This window comes from Phyllostomus discolor, chromosome 8, assembly GCF_004126475.2.
Source record: "Phyllostomus discolor isolate MPI-MPIP mPhyDis1 chromosome 8, mPhyDis1.pri.v3, whole genome shotgun sequence".
Taxonomy (NCBI): Eukaryota; Metazoa; Chordata; class Mammalia; order Chiroptera; family Phyllostomidae; genus Phyllostomus; species Phyllostomus discolor.
The window spans coordinates 45,245,199-45,264,579 of NC_040910.2; the positions used below are offsets into that span (position 1 = coordinate 45,245,199).

At 49.9% G+C, this 19,381-nt stretch overlaps 1 protein-coding gene across 2 annotated transcripts; it reads left to right on the plus strand.

Moving 5' to 3' along the window:
* The first annotated feature begins 130 nt into the window (after positions 1-130).
* BRME1 (break repair meiotic recombinase recruitment factor 1) lies at positions 131-19,052 on the plus strand. Of its 2 annotated transcripts, XM_028520622.2 has the most exons (9): positions 131-393; positions 936-987; positions 4,638-4,812; positions 7,650-7,731; positions 7,968-8,072; positions 11,415-12,692; positions 15,824-15,909; positions 17,903-17,995; positions 18,380-19,052. In XM_028520622.2, the coding sequence occupies exons 2-9, from the start codon at positions 957-959 to the stop codon at positions 18,501-18,503; spliced, it is 1,974 nt and encodes a 657-aa protein (XP_028376423.1). In that variant the 5' UTR covers positions 131-393; positions 936-956; the 3' UTR covers positions 18,504-19,052. The 2 variants fall into 2 exon arrangements, with proteins under 2 accessions (XP_028376423.1, XP_035888292.1); XM_036032399.1 differs by lacking the exons at positions 17,903-17,995; positions 18,380-19,052 and adding an exon at positions 16,089-17,884.
* Positions 19,053-19,381: the final 329 nt, after the last annotated feature.

The following is a 19,381-nucleotide window of genomic DNA, read 5'->3' on the forward strand; positions in this document are numbered from 1 at the left end:
CGGCAAAGCTGGCGTCGCGCACGCGCGCGACTGCGACTCGCAGAGCGCGGGAAAGAGGCAGGGTGAGCACGAGGTGAGGGGCCGCAGTGACTACCAGGTTCACTGCATCCAGCGTGGGGTTCAGGTTTGGGCAGTCTTCGCGTTTCGGTGGCCGCGATACGGTTAATGTGGGCCTAGTTACCGGAAGCCAGTCCATAATCTTCGAGCCTCACGCCTCCTGGCCTTTCAGCTCCAGACCCTGGGGCTGCCCGGCCTCTGAGAGGGGTCTACTTACCTTCATTTCCTCCAAAATATTTTACGCAGATAATTTAACCTAGCTGTCCCACAACAAGTCCAGGCTCACCTACCCAGTTCCTGATAAGGACAGAGACCTCAACAACTTCTCTGGCTCAGGTCAGTGTGGGCTTGTTTGGCCCCCAAGGCTGGAAAGAATTGCCCTGGGGCAACTCCTGTCCCTTCAAGGCCCCAGGCGCCTCCATAAAGCTTCCCACACCTTGAAGCACCCCAGGCGGCCCTCTAAAAGCTCTCCGATGCCCTCAGGTGTCTCTAGAAGGTTCCCAGAGACCCCAGCCCAGAGGGAGGAGTTTTGCACAGGCTGTCCCAACTTGGGTACTAGAGCCAGAGTCCCTAAGACTTCCCACTGAGGACACCCCTGTCCCCACCCCTACCCATGTGCTCTCAGACCCTGGGCAGAAAATGGGCAATTCCTTCTCTGCCCTCTGCAACATGGAGGAGGTTCGAGTTTTTACCCAGCCAGTGGCCCAAAGTTGCTGTGACTCCCACCCTGTGCCCTCTTGGGGCCTAACTGACCCCTTGGGGCAGCCACATGGTCCAAGGGTGGGAGGTGGGGTGGCTTCTGACCTTAGTCAGTGTCACTGAGTCTGTACCCAGGGAACAGTGATTGCTTGTAATGATGGGATTTTGCTTGTTTTCAGATTTCTCAAGGGAGGGATAAAATGAGTAAGAGGAAGAGGCTTCGGACTTCAGGTATTTGGACATTCACGTTGATCTTTTTATGCCATTTCTGCTCTTAGGAGGAATTTGGGTTATTTATTGCAAAAGTGCTAACATCATCACACGAAGCTCCTTTTAAAAAATTACTTAATACCCGCTAGTAAGAAAGGTATAAATTCTGGAGGAGTGCATACAGTAGAAAGGGAAAGCTTTGTGGAGCTTACTCGAGCCTCTGGCAGGGTCCATAGCTGAGGGATGGCCCCAAGCTTCGGGGCAGAGGTGCAACCTCCATGCAGGCCCACTCTCAGCAACCACTCCTGAATAGAGCTTGACATGTTGCAAGGCCATCTGGTATATAGCTAAGTGCTTCACTCTCAAACCAGAAACCTGGGTTCCTCCCAATTCGGCTGCCCACTGTGTGATTGGCAGGTGACTTACTACTCTGTGCTTCACTTTCCCCCTTCTGCAAATAGGGGATAAGAAAAGCACCCCCGCCCCTTTTTGTTTTAGAACAGCCATTCTCAATTTAGTTGGGGGAGGAATTTTCCCTCCAGAGGATATTTGACAATGTCTAGAGTCATTTTTGGTCTTCGCAGTCGGTGTGTGTGGGAGGGGTGGTACTGGTGTTTAGTGAGTCTAGGCCAGGATGCTGCTCAAAGTCATAGAATGCACAGGACAGCCCTCACAACACAGAATATCCAACTGCAAATGTCCACAATGCCTCAGATGTCAGTAGTGTCTAGGTTGAGAACCATGCCCTAGAGCTCAGACGTGGATTAGTAGTTGAAAAGCACCAAGAAGAGACCCTAGGTAATGCACAGATATAGGCTGCTATTATGATTGTCTTTCCAGACTTTTAAAAGACTTTTCTTTTGAAATAATTTTGGGCTTACACAAAAGTTACAAAAGTAGTTCAGACTTCTATATACCTTCCCCCAGATTCCTTTACTGTTAACATCCAGCAAAACCAGAGGACCAGGATCAATCATACAGCACAGCATTAAACACACACACACACACACACACACACACACAACAGGAAACAAACCTGACTACACTACTTTTTCCAAACTGTTTATGCAAATATAGAGTGTTTTTATTGGAAAATAGAATCATTACACATTGATGTGCATCCTTCATTTTTCACTTTGTGGTATGTTGAGATCATCTTTACTTGTCCATATGTGTATAGAATTTCCTCTTTCACAGAGAAAAACACACCTCGGTGGCGTGGCTCAGTTGATTGGGTGTCGTTCAATTCCTGGTCAGGGCACATGCCTAGGTTTCAGGTTTGGTCACTGGGTAGGGCACATATGAAAGGCAACCAATTGATGTTTCTCTCCCACTCTTTTTTTCTCCTTTCCCCACTCTCAAAAATAAAAATTAAAATACATTTTTAAAAAGAAAAACACCCAGTATTACATAGTATAGCTCCATTTCCCTGTCTAATGTCTAGGGTATCTCAAACTCCTTAAAAGTTTAGAAGTTATTTGACTCACTGCTTAATGAACTTAGGCAGTAGTACTCATTTTTCCCCAAAAATGGGCGACTGAAAAACTCAACAGATTGAAAATATTTTGTGCAGAGATAAGCAACAGGATGCATGGAGACATGAGAATTTCTCTGACCTTGGAGGGGGAATCTGGGGACAGCCAGGCCCACCCACAACAAGTCATTTGGGGCCTCTCTTGGCCATGGACTCCTCAGCCTATTGAACCCCAGGGCTGCCCCAGGACAGCTGTTTCTGTGTGTCTTGGACAGAGTGGGAAGAGAGGAAGACAGTTCTGGCAGGTGGTGAAAAAAGCCCTTTCCTTCCCAAGATCTTTTTGGCCTTTGGTGTTGAAAACAAGTTTTTGCCTTAGTTTTTCTTGAATTAGTCCTGTGGGGACAGATCACAGGAAAGAAATAGGAGGCTATTCACTTTTGTTGATAGTTTTGCTTTTTATTTGGTATAAATGTTCATTGGATCAGCAAAGCAAGCTAGTGTTTTGGCATCTTAAGAAACCAAATAAATGAAGCTGCTGTATTTTGTGTTTTCTGGCATACCACAAGGTTTAGAAATATGTTTGTGTAAGAAACTCATTGGAGCCTTGCTCTGGGTGCAGTGTTGGGGTGGGCACCTGAGAGAGGTGGGAGGCAGGGCAAGAATGAGATCAAAGGGTGCAGCAGATATAGTTCCTCCCCTGGACAGCCTCAGGGTCAAGTCAAGGAAAACAGAAAAATGCTTATCTTAGAGAGAGCTAATCAAATACACAGCAGTGGGTTATAGTTTGGAATGGGCACACATGAACCATAACTCACAGAATTAGAAGAAATTACAGGAAAGTTGCTGTGGTCTAGTGGAATGCAAACCGTTGGGTGAATGTAGAGGACCATAGCAATCGGCACTGGGAAAGTTGGGGTGCTTATTCAGTGGGTTTATTTCAAGGTGCTTAAGGAGCTGAGGTTGGAAAGGGTCTATGTGATTAATCTCCAGGAAGGTCAGGCCTGGGTCTGGTTTGTCTTTTTGTCTTCACTGCCTGCTCAGAAGCACAGTACATAGTAGGGACTCACTAGATGCTGAAGCACACTTAAGTGTGAAGACTTTGGAGTTGGATGCCTAGATCTCACTCTGGATTCCTGGGCCACACGTGCCTCAGCTTTCTCATCTGTAGAACAGGTGTAACAACAGGACCCTACCTTTAGGTTTTATCATAACACACCCAAGTTCTGAGGACAGTGTCCGGCATGGAGCTCTCTAGAGTCAAAACTTACTATTCATTGAATAAATGATTCAGTTGGGGCTAGATTTGGGGAGGTTTCACAAGCCAGCCACTGTTGGCAATTTCTGTGTAAGGGAGTTTCCTTAATCCAACAAGGTGTTAATAAGAGCTTTGGGGCTCTAAATTGTCCTCAGTGGTGGGAAAAGTACTGCAGAGGTACAAAGAACTAAGTGGCAGCTGAGACGTCCCTTCCTTAGCACTTAATTCCACAGGGTCCAAGCTTTATTCTTCAGGCATCACGGAAAACTAGAGTGGTACATAATTAGTAGTACTTGCATTTCCTGGGAAGTGATATGCATTTTCTACATGTTTATTCAGTCACCTACCAAGTATTTATTGATCACCAACACTGTACCAGATGCTCTTCTAGGCACTTGAGCTCCAGCAGAATGTGATTAGATGAGGCCCCTCTTTGCATAGAGCAAGTTGTAGTGGGAAAGACAGAAATGACCCAGTACATCGATACTTGAGAGAAGCCTTGAAGTGAACAGAACATTATGGGCCTGAAAGGGCATGTCTATAGAAAAGTCAGGGAATGGCCCCTCGGCAGGGATGTTTGAGTCAAGACCCAGCGGAGCCAGTACACACCTCTCACCACTTGCCCAGAAAAAGTCAGCTGGGTCCAGTTATCTTCTGTGGTTTGGAGCCAAGGCAGGTCACCTCAGGATTCAGCCTTAGTCATGACTAGTCCATGGGTAAAAAGCCTTTGAATCCCGTGGTCACATAAGCTCCTAGGTCCCTTCTGGATCAGGTTCCCTCCCATCTCTCGATCTCCAGACAAGTGTCAGAGCAGGGGTTTCCTGCCTGTGGAACAAACCTGCTCACACTGCAGCTGTGGCCCTGCCAGGTTTGGTTGTCAGCCATGGCAGAGGGTGCTCTGGGCATCCCCTACCCCTTTGTCTTCCTTTGTCTCTAAACTAGGAGAAGGAGTCCGTCCACCGAAACCACCGAAGAACACAAGACTCAGAGACTCTGAAGGGGCCCGCCACAGTTTCCAGTTGGGCCCTTTGCATCACCCTGAAGAGTCAGAAGGCAGGTCAGGACCTCCTCCCTCTATAGAGCAGAGTGGGGAGGAGCCAGGACAGGTGGCCTCCAGGTAGGTGGCTCAGAACACTTTAGCACCTCCCCAGTGACAGTGGGCACTGCATAGCCACCCAGCAAACAGGATGCAAATGGGGAGGGGGGTAACGTGGCCCATTCATTATCACACCTCCCCCACCTGGGGACTCAGGTCTCTTGAATTGTGTTTCTTGATGCTTTTCTTCCCAGGACTCTCCTCTCTATCAATAAAGGTCAATATTATAAGCATGAGCAAGAAAAATTTTGAATTTTTCAAGATCACTTAGCTTTAGAGTGTAGCTTATCCTTTCTGCTGGTCAAATCCATATTTATCCTATATTCCTTCTTGATGAAAAAGGTATCGGGAGTAGGTCTGCAGAATAGTAACCCATAAAAGAAAATAATAATAATTATATGGTAGGCAGTGTGCTTAATAAACATTTTACACATATCAGCTCATTTAATCCTCATGGCACTCTAAAATAGATTTTTGTCTTCTTAACAGGTAAGAACTCTAAGGCTTTTAGAGATCAATTGATTTGCCCAAGGCTACTGAGCTGGTGTAAGGCAGGCTGTGGTTCTGGCTGTATCTCACTCCTGTTCTCCTAACTACTGTGGTTTCCTAGTTCCCTTAATTTTTTTCCCCAGGAAATAAGTAATTAAGCATGATGGGGAAAAAGAAAAATCTGGAGAAGAGTTTAGTCTGTCTGTGGCATTAAACCTCATATAACTAACTATAGCAAAGTAGGAAGGGGTAGCGTGAATTAGGAGAAGGAAGGTTCCTGCTACCTGAAGTCTTTGGAGAGTTCGTCATGGATTGGACTGCCACATTATCTGAGTAAAATATTGAGGCATGTGATCTGACAGTTTTCCTGGTTGGGAGGGGGTGGGTATATGTGTCTGATCTCCTGATCTCGGTCAATGCAGTTTTAGGATTAAAGACAGCCCTGCTCTGTGTGTGATATGAATAGGACCACGTGTCACACCTGAGCCATTTTTCCAGACACAGGAATGTTACTGTGCTCTGCACTCCTGGAGAGGCCAATGGGGCTAATGGGGCTACAGCCACCACCCACTCTGCCTTCTGTGTCCATAAGAATAGTCAGAATCAGAAGCCCAGAAGCAGGTTCCCTCTTCTTTTTTTTTTTAATGTTTTATTAAGAAATACCATGTGCTTGAGCGCGGGCTGCGAACCAAAGTGTCGCAGGTTTGATTCCCAGTCAGGGTACATGCCTGGGTTGCAGGCCATGACCCCCAGCAACCATACATTGATGTTTCTCTCTCTCTCTATCTCCTTCCCTTCCCTCTCTAAAAATAAATAAAATCTTAAAAAAAAAAAGAAATACTATGTGCATACAAATATAACAGAAAATGTAAAGCAAACAAGCTTAACACATTTATGTTGAGAAATGAAATCTTGTCGGCACCCCAGAAGCCGCCAAACAACCCATCCCAATTAAAATGTTCTAACCAGCTTTTGCTATCAGTATCTGGACTTATTCTGTGTCCAGAACCTCCCCTGGCATAATTCAAGCCCATCAGCATATCTTCATGCTTTTTCCTGTTCCACTTCCAAAGTTGAAATCATGTGAATTTTTGGTTCCAGGTTTTGGTCTGTGTTTTTTTTCCCACATTGTACATGTCCACAATTTATTTAAATATAAGCATAGTTTCACCAACTTTTTAAAAAGATTTTATTTTTAGAGCAGTTTTAGGTTTACAATAAAATTGAGAGGAAGACACAGAAACTCTCCACATACCCCTTGCTCTCACACATGCACAGCCCATTATCACTATCACTCACCAGAATGGTACATTGTCGTTTTTTAACCAAAAATGAACCTACACTGGCACGTCATCAGCCAGAGTCCATAGTTTAGTTCCCTCTTAGTGTTATACATCCTATTTGTCTGGACAAATGTAAATGACACAGTTCACCACTACAGTATCGTACAGAGTATTTGCACTGCCCTAAAAATCCTCTGTTCTCTGCCTGTTTATCTCTCCCCCAGTCTGGCAACCACTGATATTTTTACTGTCTCCATAGTTTGCCTTTTCCAGAATGCCATATATTTGGAATCATACAGTGCATGGCCTTTCAGATGGGCTTTTTTCTTTTTTTAAGATTTTATTTATTTATTTTTAGAGAGGGAAGGGGGAGAGAGAGAGAGAGAGAAGAGAAACATCAATGTGCGGTTGCTGGGGGTTATGGCCTGCAACCCAGGAATGTACCCTAACTGGGAATCGAACCTGGGACACTTTGGTTCCCAGCCCGTGCTCAATCCACTGAGCTACGCCAGCCAGGGCTTCAGATGGGCTTTTTTCCTTAGTAATATGCATTTGTTTCCTCTATGTCTTTTTATGACTTGATAGCACATTTCTTTTGAGTGTTGAATAATATTCCGTTGTCTGGATTTACCACAGTTTATTTCTTCATTTACTCACTGAAGGCCATCTTGGTTGCTTCCACATTTTGGAAATTATGAATATACCTGAGTTTTTTTGACACTATGTTTCCATATCTACAAATTCTCTTCCTTTGAATTTCCAAAGTTGGGAGCAGGAATGTCAGTGCAAATGAGAATTCCAGGTCTTACTTCAGGAGCCAGTTCCTGGGATTATGTGGGTAAAGTGCTGCCAGAGCAGGCAGCTTAGATCCTAGACGGGGGACTCAGCACCCTTCTTGGAGGGAGATGTTCCCCAGGACACTGCTCCCCTCCTCCATCCCACCCTCTCTCAGCAGGTGCTCCAGGGCCTGCTTCCAGGAGACTTGGAGCACTACTTTGCCTCTGGACTTCATTCCCTGTCCCTCTAGGCACACTGAAAGCCTTGGATGACTTCAGAACCTCCTCCGTTTTGTCTTTCTCCACTCAGCTCTCTGGATAAGGAAGCCGAAGCTCCCTCCAGGCTCCTCGCACAACCAGAAAAGGAGCCAGTTGCCTGTCCTCCTTCCCAGGTGAACCTGTTTTGTGGGTTTTCATATGTGCTTAAAGAAGCCGCCTGCCTTTCGCTGGAGTTCCTGCCTCTATTCATCCTCACGGTCTACAGGGGCTGGTGTGCCCTGGGGATGGAGGGCAAAGGCCATGTTTGAGACTACAAGAAAGAAACCAGTTGGGTTTTTGGTTTCTTTCTGAGACCTCATTCCTCCTTTATATGTATTGCTGCTGCTTTGTTCTTGTATCCTGTTCACAGAACTCAGTTGGGAGATTTGTTCCCCAGTTTGCAAAACCCAGGAGAGCAGTGACGAGACTAACAGCTACAAGGGAAGAGGACCTCGGGAGTGGCGCCTTTAGCTTGGTAAGGCCCTAAAATCAACAGGTTGAGCCCCATAGATGTGCAGCCTCTTAGCCCAGCTTTGGCAGCTGAGTTGAACCTTGATTCCCGCTCCACAGCCCCATTTTCAGCACATCACACCACAGATGTCTCTGGACTGCAGGTGCTATGCAGGCAGCTCGCAGGCCTGTGAGAGGCACTCAGGACAGCTGTGCCTAAACCATTAAGTGTTGGGGGCCAGAGTCCTCTTGCTCACCTTCTGCCCCTGAAACCTTTTGCTTCTCAGAGGCTTTTGTGCAAGTTGGGGTGAGGTGGGGGCATCTTATAGCATGCTTTCTTGTCTTTGCCACCGTGAGCTTTAGGGTGGACAATATCTGGTAACATGTGCCCCTAAAAAAGTGAGTGGTGGGCATGCCCAGCAGCTGTGTTTGTAATCACCTGTGATTGGGAACACCCTTGTTATCTTTCATTGAACAAACAACAGTCTCTACATGAACACAACTCAGCAATAAGAAAAAGGGCAAACTAGTGCCACAGGCAGCCACCTGGATGGATCCAGGGAGGGCGTTAGAGTAGGAAAAGCCAATCCCAAAAGGTTATTTGCTGTCGGATTCCATTTACAGAACATATTGAAGTGACAAAAGCACAGACGTGTTGGGTGGACTGGTGGTTGTGAGGGGTTGGAGACGGGGTGGACCGCACGGGAGAGAGGTGAGTGGCTGCAGTTGTCAGCGCCAGGCATCTTTGTGTTGCAGATGTTCAGTATCTTAGCTGCCGTGTGGATACACAGCCTCCGTCAGTGAGAGAACGTATTAAACTTAATATATATATGCAAAGGGAGAGCCAGTAATGTCTGTGGTGACTTTATCAATTTCAACATTCTAGTTGTGATACCGTGCTTTTCTTATGTAAGATGTTAGCATTGGGGCAAGCTGTGTAAGGAGCGCAATGGATTTTTTCATGTTGTTTCTCACAACTGCACGAGAATTTGCAATGATCTTACCAAAAGTTTAGATTTAAACAAAGGAGGGACGATAACTTTGCCGTCCATTTAGAAAAGGCTGCATGCAGCTCATCAGGCTGGTTGCCGGTGACTAAACTGAAGCAGTATTGACATGCCACAACCTCCAGTGATCTGACATTTGCAGTGTAGACCCTCCTAGAAAGGTTGGCCTTAAGGTGCAGGGAGGTCATTGTGGAGGGGTTGTCTCCCCTCTGCCCTGGCGCTGATAACTGTACAAAAGAAATGGGGCAACAACTGCTGTTTATAGGCACCCACGAATGCCAGCCTTAGTCCCTAGGTATTGAATTTATTTGCAGTCCAGTTTGGAGGGAGACCTGATGGCACAGGTGTGAAAGGAAGCAAAATATTGGGTTGACTCCATTGTTGGGGGCCTAAATAAGTAGCTTGAAGGATGGAGTTGCTGCTAGTTGAGACGAGGGACTCTGAGGAGATGCTGAAGAGCTGGTGTTGGTTGTGTCAGATTTGACATGACGGGAAATGCCAGGCAGAAATGTCAGATACGTGCATCTAGAGTCAGGGGAGATCTGGGCTGCAGTGACTCCACAGGTTTAGGCCTGAGCACCTGGAGGGATCAGGCTGCCATCTACCTAAGGATGATGCTCCCTCCATGTCCCAGCTGGAACATCATCTCTCACAGCCTGCTCTGGTCATCTCCCATCATACTTAGGAACTTTTTAAAAAATAGTTTTTTAATTGCATTTTTTCCCATTACCATTTATCCCCCTTATACCCGCTTCCACCCCCACCTACCCTCCTCCCTTAGGGACTTTTCATTTCTCTCTCTCACTCCTTTTAAACATTTTATCTTGAAATAATTAGAGATTTATAGGAAGTTACAAAGACAGTATGGACCCAAGTGTCCATTATTGGGTGAATGGATAAACAAAATATGGTATATCCACATAGTGGAATATTGTTCATCCTTACAAAGGAAGGATATGCTGCCACAGCAACGTGGATGAATCTGGAGGACATTATGCTAATGAAACAAGCCCTTCACAAAGCAACAAGCAACAAAGCAAGCAACTTGTTGCTTCACAAAGCAACAAGTAGCCTGCAATTCTACTTACATGAGGCCCCAGATTAGTCAAACTCATAAAGACAGTAGTACATGAGGGGCTGGAGGGAGGGGGAGTGGGTAATGAGTACTATATTCTGTCATGTGTAATGTGCACCCACATTTTTGTGTGCGTTGTACACTGTATTATTATGCCCACGGCATGTAATCGTTATCCCACATATAGTGCATATTCTTATTTTTCCCTAAAAAATTTTAGGCAAAATACAGTATTTAGTGGGGATAGAGCTTCAGTTGTACAAGGTGAAGGCGTTCTGGGGACCAGTGATGGTGGCAGTTGCATAACAGTGTGAATGTACCTAATGCCACTGAACTGTGCACTTATCAGTTGGTTAAGGTGGTGAATCTTGCATTGTGTGCATCATACCACAATTTAAAAATGAAACAGCACAGAGGGGTCCTGGTGTTTCCTCCCCGAGCTTCCCCCAGTGGTATCATCTCACATAAGTACAGTTCTCGCCCGTCCAGGCAGCTGACACTGGTGTGACCCACAGGCCCCCTTGATATTTATATCCTTGATCTCCACATTCCTGGTGCTGGTGGGAAGAAGGAGCTGTTGAAAGGGAGGGTTCCCGTGCTTCTGCTTCCCCTCCAACCCCTGCCACAAAGCTCTGCTCTGTACTAGTACAGTAGTTTCCCCACTTATGCACAGTTCCACTTTCTGTGGTTTTAATTACCTATGGTCAACCTCTGTCCAAAAATATTAAATGGAAAGTTCCAGAAACAAACAATTCGTAAGTTTTAAATTGTGTGCCGTTCTGAGCGGTGTGATGAAATCTCACGCAGTCTTGCCTGGGATGTGAATCGTCCCTTTGTCAGTGTCTCCACCCCACACATGCTCCCCTCTGGCTCGTCACTGAGAGCCGTCTCTGTCAGATTGACTGTTGCAGTATCTCAGTGCTTGCACCCAAGGAACCCTTATTTTACTCAGCAATGGCCCCAAAGCCATTCACATAACTTTTATTACAGTCCTATTTCATTAATTACTGTTGTTAATCTCTTACTGTGCCTAATTTAAAAGTTAAAGTTTATCATAGGTATAGGTGTATAGAAAAAAACAGTATGTACAGGGTTCAGTACGATCCACAGCTTCAGGCATCCACTGGGGTCTTAGAATGCATCCCCCATGGATAAGGGAGGATTACTGTACTGATCTCTTCTGGTGTCTGTGCAGTATCTGAGTCTGTACAAGGGCAGTAACTAGAAAAATATCCAAAGTGGTTGATTACTGAAGACCTGAGGCTGAGTCTTTCTCTCTACACAGGAAACATCACCAGAGCCCAGTGCCCAGCAGGCAGGAAGCCAGTCATGGGAGGAGTCCCCTGGGCTCACTGTCTGGGAGGCCAGGGTGCCAGGAGGCCAGACCCAGGCAGACGGCACCCACTCCAAGCACAGCGTCCAAAACCCTGTAATACCTGTGTCCAGCAAGGGGGATTCTCAGTCTGAGGTCCTCAGTGATGTTTCTCCAGAATGGGGGATGGTGCCCTTGGCCTCAGAGAGAGCCAGCCAGAACTACCTATTGGAGCAAGGGATAAACTTGCCAGGTGGTGGAGGCATAGAGGCGGGTGGGATTCCAGGTGACCTCAGCCAGAAAGGGCACCTACCAAGCAATGGTGCTGAAGAGCAGGAGCCCGACCTAGGAGCCCCACAGGAGGAAGGTGCCCAAGGAGGAGCAGGGGTTGAGCAGGAGAAAGGAGAGAGTGCCCTAGGCCTGGCCACTCAGGACTTAGAGCCTGGATCTGCAGCCCAGGTCCCCACTGACCCCATGCAGACACTCAGCAGGGCTGGCAGGGAAGCAGAAGGGAGCTGTAGCAGCCCAAGACACCCCTCCCTTAGGATCACTGTCACAACAGATGTGACCACAGATCCCACTGGCCCAGAACAGAGGGCTCTGGAGGTGGCTGGGCCAGGTGGGAAGGCTGACAATAGGGCATCTGCCTCTCCCAACAGGAAGGCCCCTGATGGAGGCCATAGTGGGGCCCTGCTCAGAGGCACACCTCTCACCAGGGAGACCACAGGAGGCAGAGGGGAGGCAGAACAGGAAGCTGAGCCCCCTGGTGATGTCCTGGGCAGCCCTGCAGCCTCCCTGGCTCGGGCTTATGTGATCCAGGAGCCCACAATTTGTGCTAGAGATTCCAGTCCTGTAGCCTCAGAAATGGGCCCAGTTGTTGATCAGACAGGCCAGGATCAAGAAGGGCTGGGAAGTATGTGTGCACTGCCTTTGCTATCACAGACTTTGGGTGAAAAGGCAGCAGAGTTAGGTAGCCACAGCCGTGAACAAGACCTTGGGGGGCTCAGTCTGTGCCTTGGAGCCTCTGCTCCATTGCACAGAGAAGCAGGGGATGGTCCTCCCCGGGATGCCAGGGCCCACCAGGGTGGCCCAGGTGCCCCCACAGGCCCAGCAGGCCAGCCCAAGCACACTCCTGACTCTGCAGACCAGGCCATGTTAGAGGGGTTCCCAACCATGGAACTCGACTTCCTGCCAGACAGCCAGATAAAGGATGCCCTGGAAGCCACCAACTTTGGAGCACCAAATGAGCAGGTAAGAGCATCCTTAATCCCAGTCAGGGCACATGCCTGGGTTGCAGCAACTGCACATTGATGTTTCTCTCTCTCTCTCTTTCTCCCTCCCTTCCCTCTCTGAAAATAAATGGATCAAATCTTAAATAAAAAAAAAAAAAGCATCCTTAAGTACAGCCAGCCCATCCCAGGGCAGGTGCCAGTGTCCACAGGCCCTCACCCAAACCGTCCAGTGGGAGGGGAAGATCAGGTATGTGGTGGTCTATTTATGTGGCAGGCAAATGTAGGGATCTGAGTTTCAGCTTCAGGGGGTTGGAGTCTGATTTTCCAGAAGGGAAAGACCTGCCTTCCCATGAGGGACCTGTCCCAAACATAGGCATGGAGTTTTGTTTTTCTGCTGGATTTTGTAGAAACGTTGCTTCCTTCAGGGATCTCCTGCCTGACAGGCAGGGGAAAGTTGCCTAATGAGCCTCTGCCAGTCATGGCATTCACCTGTCAGGACAGGTGAAAGCTTTGCTTCGGCCTCACTCCTAGGGGAAGCTCCATGTCACTGGCTGGTAACACACCTGAGCTGGGTTATGTGCTTTGCAGTGTTGCTCTGGGAGGTGGGTGGTCCTGGTGGGTGAGGATGAGAGGCTGAAGGAGGTTGGGTGCCTGCTAGAGGCGACACCGCCAGAAGGGGAGGAGGCTGGATCTGTGCCCAGGTCGGCCTGATCCTGCAGCTGCGCCTCAGCCACTCTGTCCCAGAATGTGGAGCCCAACTCCCTTGACAAATGTTGGCATGTTTTTTCAGCTGTCCCTGTTGAGATGTTTTTTCAAAAATTGATTCAATACATGCTTGTCAAGAGCCTGCTTGTGCCAGGCATGAAGACATCAGGCGGGATCCCTGCCCACTCAAGGTTTGTGGCAGCACTGTCCCCACTGGCCTCTCCCAGAGTGAGCATTTTTGTACCCTATCATTTTGGAACGTAAAGAGTCTCATGTGACACAGCTCCAAAACACAAGCAACGGGACTTCGTCTGGTGCCCAGCTGAAGAAAGCCAGCTGTTCCGAGTGTGGAGGGGAACATGGCTGGGGGAGCCAGTGTGGGTCTCCACTGCACTGCCTTCCCTGGGGACTGCCAGGGGGCATTTTTGGCCCTCCAAAATGTTCACCTGTGCGGTGACTTCAGACCCAGCCCCGCCCCCTGCTCCCCCTTCCCACCCCATGTGGGCCCTGGCTCCTTGGGCTGCCTGTTTAGTGATCACCAGACCAGCAAGATGATGGAAAGTAGGTCACAGTGCAGGGTCAGAACATGATTGCCTGGACAGGTGGGCGTTCAGGTGCTGGGCTGGCTGAAATTTTAGAATTGGGGCCTCATATCTTGAAAAAGGCGAACTCCTCATTACTAAGTTACTCCCAGTCCCTGGCATTGACTAAGGGAGAAGGCTGGGGAAGCAGTTGGGACATCTGGTGGCATCCAGCAGGCCGAAGAGGGAGCTTCCGGACAGGCTGCCAGCGCCTCGCCTTGGAAAACAGCAGGGAGTCAGCAGTGCAGGGCTCCTGGGCCGACAGCCGGGCGGTCCGACCTGACAGGTCCTCCAGGGCAGTTGGCTCTGCCCTGACAAGGCTGCCGATGCCTGGACTAGTTTTGTTTTGATATTGGGCGTTCCTGGACAAGTCAGGGTGACCCAGGCACCAGCAGATTCCCAAGGGAAGATTCTGGATGGCCCTTGGCAGGAAAGCCAAGTGGGCAGGGGCCCTGGGCACAGAGCAGCAGCACTGCCTCCTCCTGACGGGCCCGCAGCCTCAGCGGGCACAGCCGTCAGCACCATTTCAGAGAAGGCCATTCAGACTCACAGAGGTTACACAGCGGTTGTAACATAAGAGGTTAGCCAGTGTCACTGGTTTCAAACCCAGGTCCCCTCACAGGAGGGTTTGGTGTTTTCTTCTCAAAACAGCTGTCTTGGGACGTGATACCTCAGAGCCGGTGGAGCCTCTATATGCTGTTTAAAGAGCATCATATAAAAAGCTGGTTCCCAGGTCCCTTGCAGTGGCCTGCAGCTGTGACCCTGGATGTTCAGGACCACTTTTGTCATGACAAACATTTACACAGTCCTGGTGGGTGGGAGAATATTTCTCACGGCCAAGAACAGTGCAATCGGTTTGAGGAATGTGTGACATTGAATTGTATTTTAAGTCAGTTGCCTACATGAAACAGCCAGATCCCGGGAGACCCTGCACTGTCTACAGCAGAGATCCCAACTGGCACCACTGGCATCTAGGGCCAGAGTGCTCTCTGGTGGGGACTGTCCTGTGCACTGTGGGGTATTGAACAGCATCTCTGGCCTCCACCCACCAGATGCCAGTAGCAACTTTACCCCCAGTCACGACAACCAAAATGTCCCCAGGTGAACTGCTGGGCTGCAGGCAGTTTTTCATGTGGTTCAGGCACCTCTTTGCTAGTGTAGCTCAACTTTTCACCCTGGCCCCATCCCCATCAGGGGGAGATGTCCCTAGAACAGGCCCCTCTCCAACCCCAGGACTCGGTCTCCTTAGAAGAGGCCCTGGGCAGGCCGCCCCACTGCAGCCTCTTTTCCTCTTTCCAAGGGATGTACGTCACCTCCATGATTGAGCCTGACATTTTCCACAAAATTAAACCACTGTTGACATTTAGAGACTTGAGATTCTCGGGGTTATCTGGCTCTACCCCCTATTATTTATGAATTTTTCCTTGGCATTATATTTACAGTTTTTTCCTGACAAAATGAGTGGCCGACCTCTTTCCCCTTGACACCAGTGCCCACCTTACTATAGTCACCACCCCTAGGGGTCTTCTCTGCACCCTTCTAGGTACCATGGGGTGTGCAGGATACAGTGTGGCACCTCAGTCGTCAGGAAGAGAGAACGTGTGGACACAGCCATCCCTGGGCATGGATCAGCCTGTTGGAAGGTGCAGGCCCAGTGGTTACCCTGTCTGCTGTCTTTCGGGGGTGGGGAGGGCAAGAGCAGCCCCGGCTAGTGGCCCCCAGGTCTAGCCATCACTTTTCTTCTGCAGGAGTTCCAGCCTGACATGGCGTGGCTAGGGGAAACATTCCCTGCGTGTCTTTTCTTTCCTTCCCTGTGCAGGGCTCACGCAGCTGGACTGTTCACACATGTGCTCTCTCTTTTCAGTTTCCTGCAGGGAGCATGGAGGGCCCTTGCTGGCCTGGCACCAGCCTAGGTACTGATGGAAGCCCCCTCACCATGGCCCAGCCAAGGTAGCCACCCCAGGACCCTTGCCTTGGAGTGAGTCCTCCCTTCCGAGGGGGAATGTCCCTGCTTTTCTGGCACTGGAGCTCCCATGCTTTCTCTCCCACCACCCCTGGGAGCTTCCATGTTGCTGATGAGGGGCAAGAAGGGGCCCTGGCTGTCCCTCACTGGGCCTCTCTTCCTTCAGGCCGGTAAGGAAGCTGAGCCCTGTCTTCCCAACTGCATGTGTCTCTGGCTCCCCGCAAGTGGAAAACTGGTGAGCAGCCATCTGTCCCCAAACAAGAGTCTCTTCCCAGGAGCCCCAGGGTTGTGTCCCTGGTTCTACGGGTTGTTTGGGTTCGGTATGTGCATTTTTCTGAAGAGGGGGTCCAGAACTTTCCCAGAGTCTCCTCAGAGTGGGATGGCTAAGAACCACTGGCCTGGTAGATCTTGGGTGGTCCCAGGTTGGGCACAGAGTGGGCTCTCCAGGACTTCTGACCTGTCCTGTGTCCTCACTTCCCACTTGGCTCTGTGCCCCGGAACAGGCCACTTTCTCTCTCCTGCAGGCCACCAGGTGCACCATCCCTCTACCTGAGGAGTGTGTATGTGTGAGGGAGGGTTAGGGGTGTCCTCTCCCCTTACCCCCAGAGCCTCCCTCAGTCCATCACTTCCGTCCTGTCCTTTCTGCCAGCCCTGCGAGGGGCAAGCACTGGGCACCATCCTCTCCTGTAACCTCCTACTGGAACAGGCATCTCTATAGAGGCGGTGCCTTATCAATTATTTGTAGTAAAGTTTCTGTTTCTGTCTAGCAAGCATGGAGGAGGGGCTAGGGGGTGCAGCCCTTGAGAAGGTTTTCTGTTTCTCCTCAAGATGTGAGGTATAGTGTTTTTACCTTCTTCCCTTGCACTCGTCACTAGTACCTGTTGCACCACTTGAACACACACACACACTGCACAAGGACCAGGGGCAGTTTTGTGAAAGTAGCCCTACCACTGTTTGAGCAAAGAGGAGGGGGAGTCATGTCTGAATCTCTGATGGCCTCGCTGGGCCATCGTGATCCCACGTGGACATCTGGAAGACTCCCAGGGCAGGCCCTGGGGTCAATGGCTCATGGTGAGTAAGACACAAAAGAAGCTAAGGCCAGGGTCAGCCAGGCATCTTGGGTGACCGAAGCAGGTGGAGTGGAACTAGAGATTCCGTGGTGACAGCCCGGGAGGTTCTGCCAAGTCAAGGGTGTAGTAGGCTTTATGAAGCGCTATTGACCAGAGGCCAGAGGATGACCCTCTGCCAGCACCCACTGGATCTAACATGTGTGGCCTGTGGGTGCTGTGGTGCAGCCACTCCTCCCACAGATGCTCACGCCATCCTGTGCTGGCTCTCTCAGGAACCGCTCTGGGCACAGGGCAGGTCACGTGGGACAGGATGCAGCACGAGGCTAGGATCTAGTGTGTGTTGGGCGGGGCAGGCAGGGAGGGAGACAAAAAAATTAGAAGGCAGAGTGTTAGGGACAGAAAGACAGTGGGGAAGGGGTTAAAATTTTAACTCGCTGATCAGGGAAGTCCAGCTCCCCCACCCCTCAAGGAGGAGACATTTGGGAAAGAACATTCCAGCACCCCAAGAGGTGCTCAAGGAAAGGCCAGGAACTCAGTGTGGCCGGAGCAGGGGGGAGGGGGACTAGAAGGAAGAGATGGGGTCTGGAGATCCAGCAGACGGCTCATTAAGCCAAGTCTCCATTTTCACAGCTCTCCACCCCTTGCTGCACGGGAGGCTGTAGGGGCAGGAGCTGGGGATCCAGGGAGCTTGTGGCAATAGCTCCTCAAGGGTGGCTGTGCTGGGGAGAAGAGGGGGCTGGACTCTGGGTGTGCTTTTGGCAGTTGATCCAGCTGGATTGGCCATAAGAGCTCTGCCCATGTTGCTCAGTATCTGGAAAAGCAGACAGCTGAGGGCCCAGCAGAAGCCCCCGAATGGTGTTCGATGGAGCTGTCTGCTGAGGTCAGGCCTCTTGTCTTCCTTTCCCTCCAGGACCCACAAGGGGATCCAGCCATGCGAAGCCACCAGGATGGAGGACGCAACAGATACTGTGCGCGGCCTCATTGTTGAGCTGTCCAACCTGAAGTAAGAGCTGAACTTGGATCCACAGGGGGTGGACAGGACAAGCAGTGGGATGGGCCCAGGGAGAATGGGGCTGGGAGGAACCAGAGGACAGCAAGGAGGCCCCCCACAGTGGCCCAGGCCACCCAGCAGCAGCCTCTAGAAAGTGTTACTCCTGGCCCTCACCTGTTATGGCTTAGACCCATCCTTTATAGAACTGTTAGGTCCCAGAGAGGGGCTGGGGTGGTCAACAGTCAACTCTGTAACAGGTTGATTCTGATTGTGCACGTGTGTCTGTGTTAATGTGCCTCTGAGAATGTGTGACCTGTGAGTGTGCGAACCTGCGTGAGCTGGAGTGTGCGGTGCATCCTGCTCTGGTTCATAGTCAATGCCAGCATTTTCGTGCAGCCGGCTGATCATGAATGCCCACCGAGACCTGGAAGCATTCAAGCGCCTCAACTACAGGAAGACGAAGTCTGCAGGGAAAGCCCCCATGCCCTACACATCAAAGGGGGCTGGGACTCTCCCTTGAGGGGAGCAATCCTGGAGTGACTTATAGATGTTTCCAAATGTGGAAGCTGGGGGACCACATGTGCAGTGCCTCTCCCTCCCATGGATTTGCTGTTTTGTTCACACCCTGACCCCAGAAGTGCCTGATATTCCTGCCATAAAGCTGACAACAATCTTTCAGCACACCCCGGAAAGCCTGCAGTCCCTGATGTGCCTGGTGTTTTGTTACCCCCAAGATGCTCCAGCAGGTCCTACTGGGCCCCAGAGACTGCCTTTCAACCCCACTGGAGTTAGCAGCCTCCCTCTGGGGCCTGTGTGGGGAGGAAACCTGTTCCTCCAGAGGCTGAGGCTGTAGTGGGAGGTGGAGGCCCCAGGAGCAGGGCGCAGAGCCACCCAGATGTTTATCTGAGTTTGCAAATTTTGGCTCCTTAGCTAAGGTTATGGCAGGTTCAGAATTTGTTTCTTGCTGGAGGAGAAAAGGGCTCCCTTTGTTGGCTGTATGTTTGTCTTTCCCTGGATTTCCATGCAATTTATTTCAGGAAGACCATTAATAAATGATTCCCTAGTGAGGTCCCAAGACCCGTCATTTGGGGGTTGAAGACTTGGGGCTCCTTGATGTTCTGCCCACAAATCTCCCTAACCGCCCTTCTCCTTTCACTCCCATCCTCTCTAGGAAGGCAAGTAGGATTATTGCTGGGACACAGGTCAGGGGGGATCCTCACAAGTTCCCAAGGGTATGGCATTCACACTGTTCATACACACCAGCTTCTGTGAGGTTGTAAGCCCACTGGAGTTATTTTCAGCACTCAGTGGCCCTGTCTGTTCTCTGTGGGACAAGCTGCTTTGAAGCCCCAGCTTGGAAGGAGACAGTCTTGGGGGGCTGTTGATTCTGACAGGATG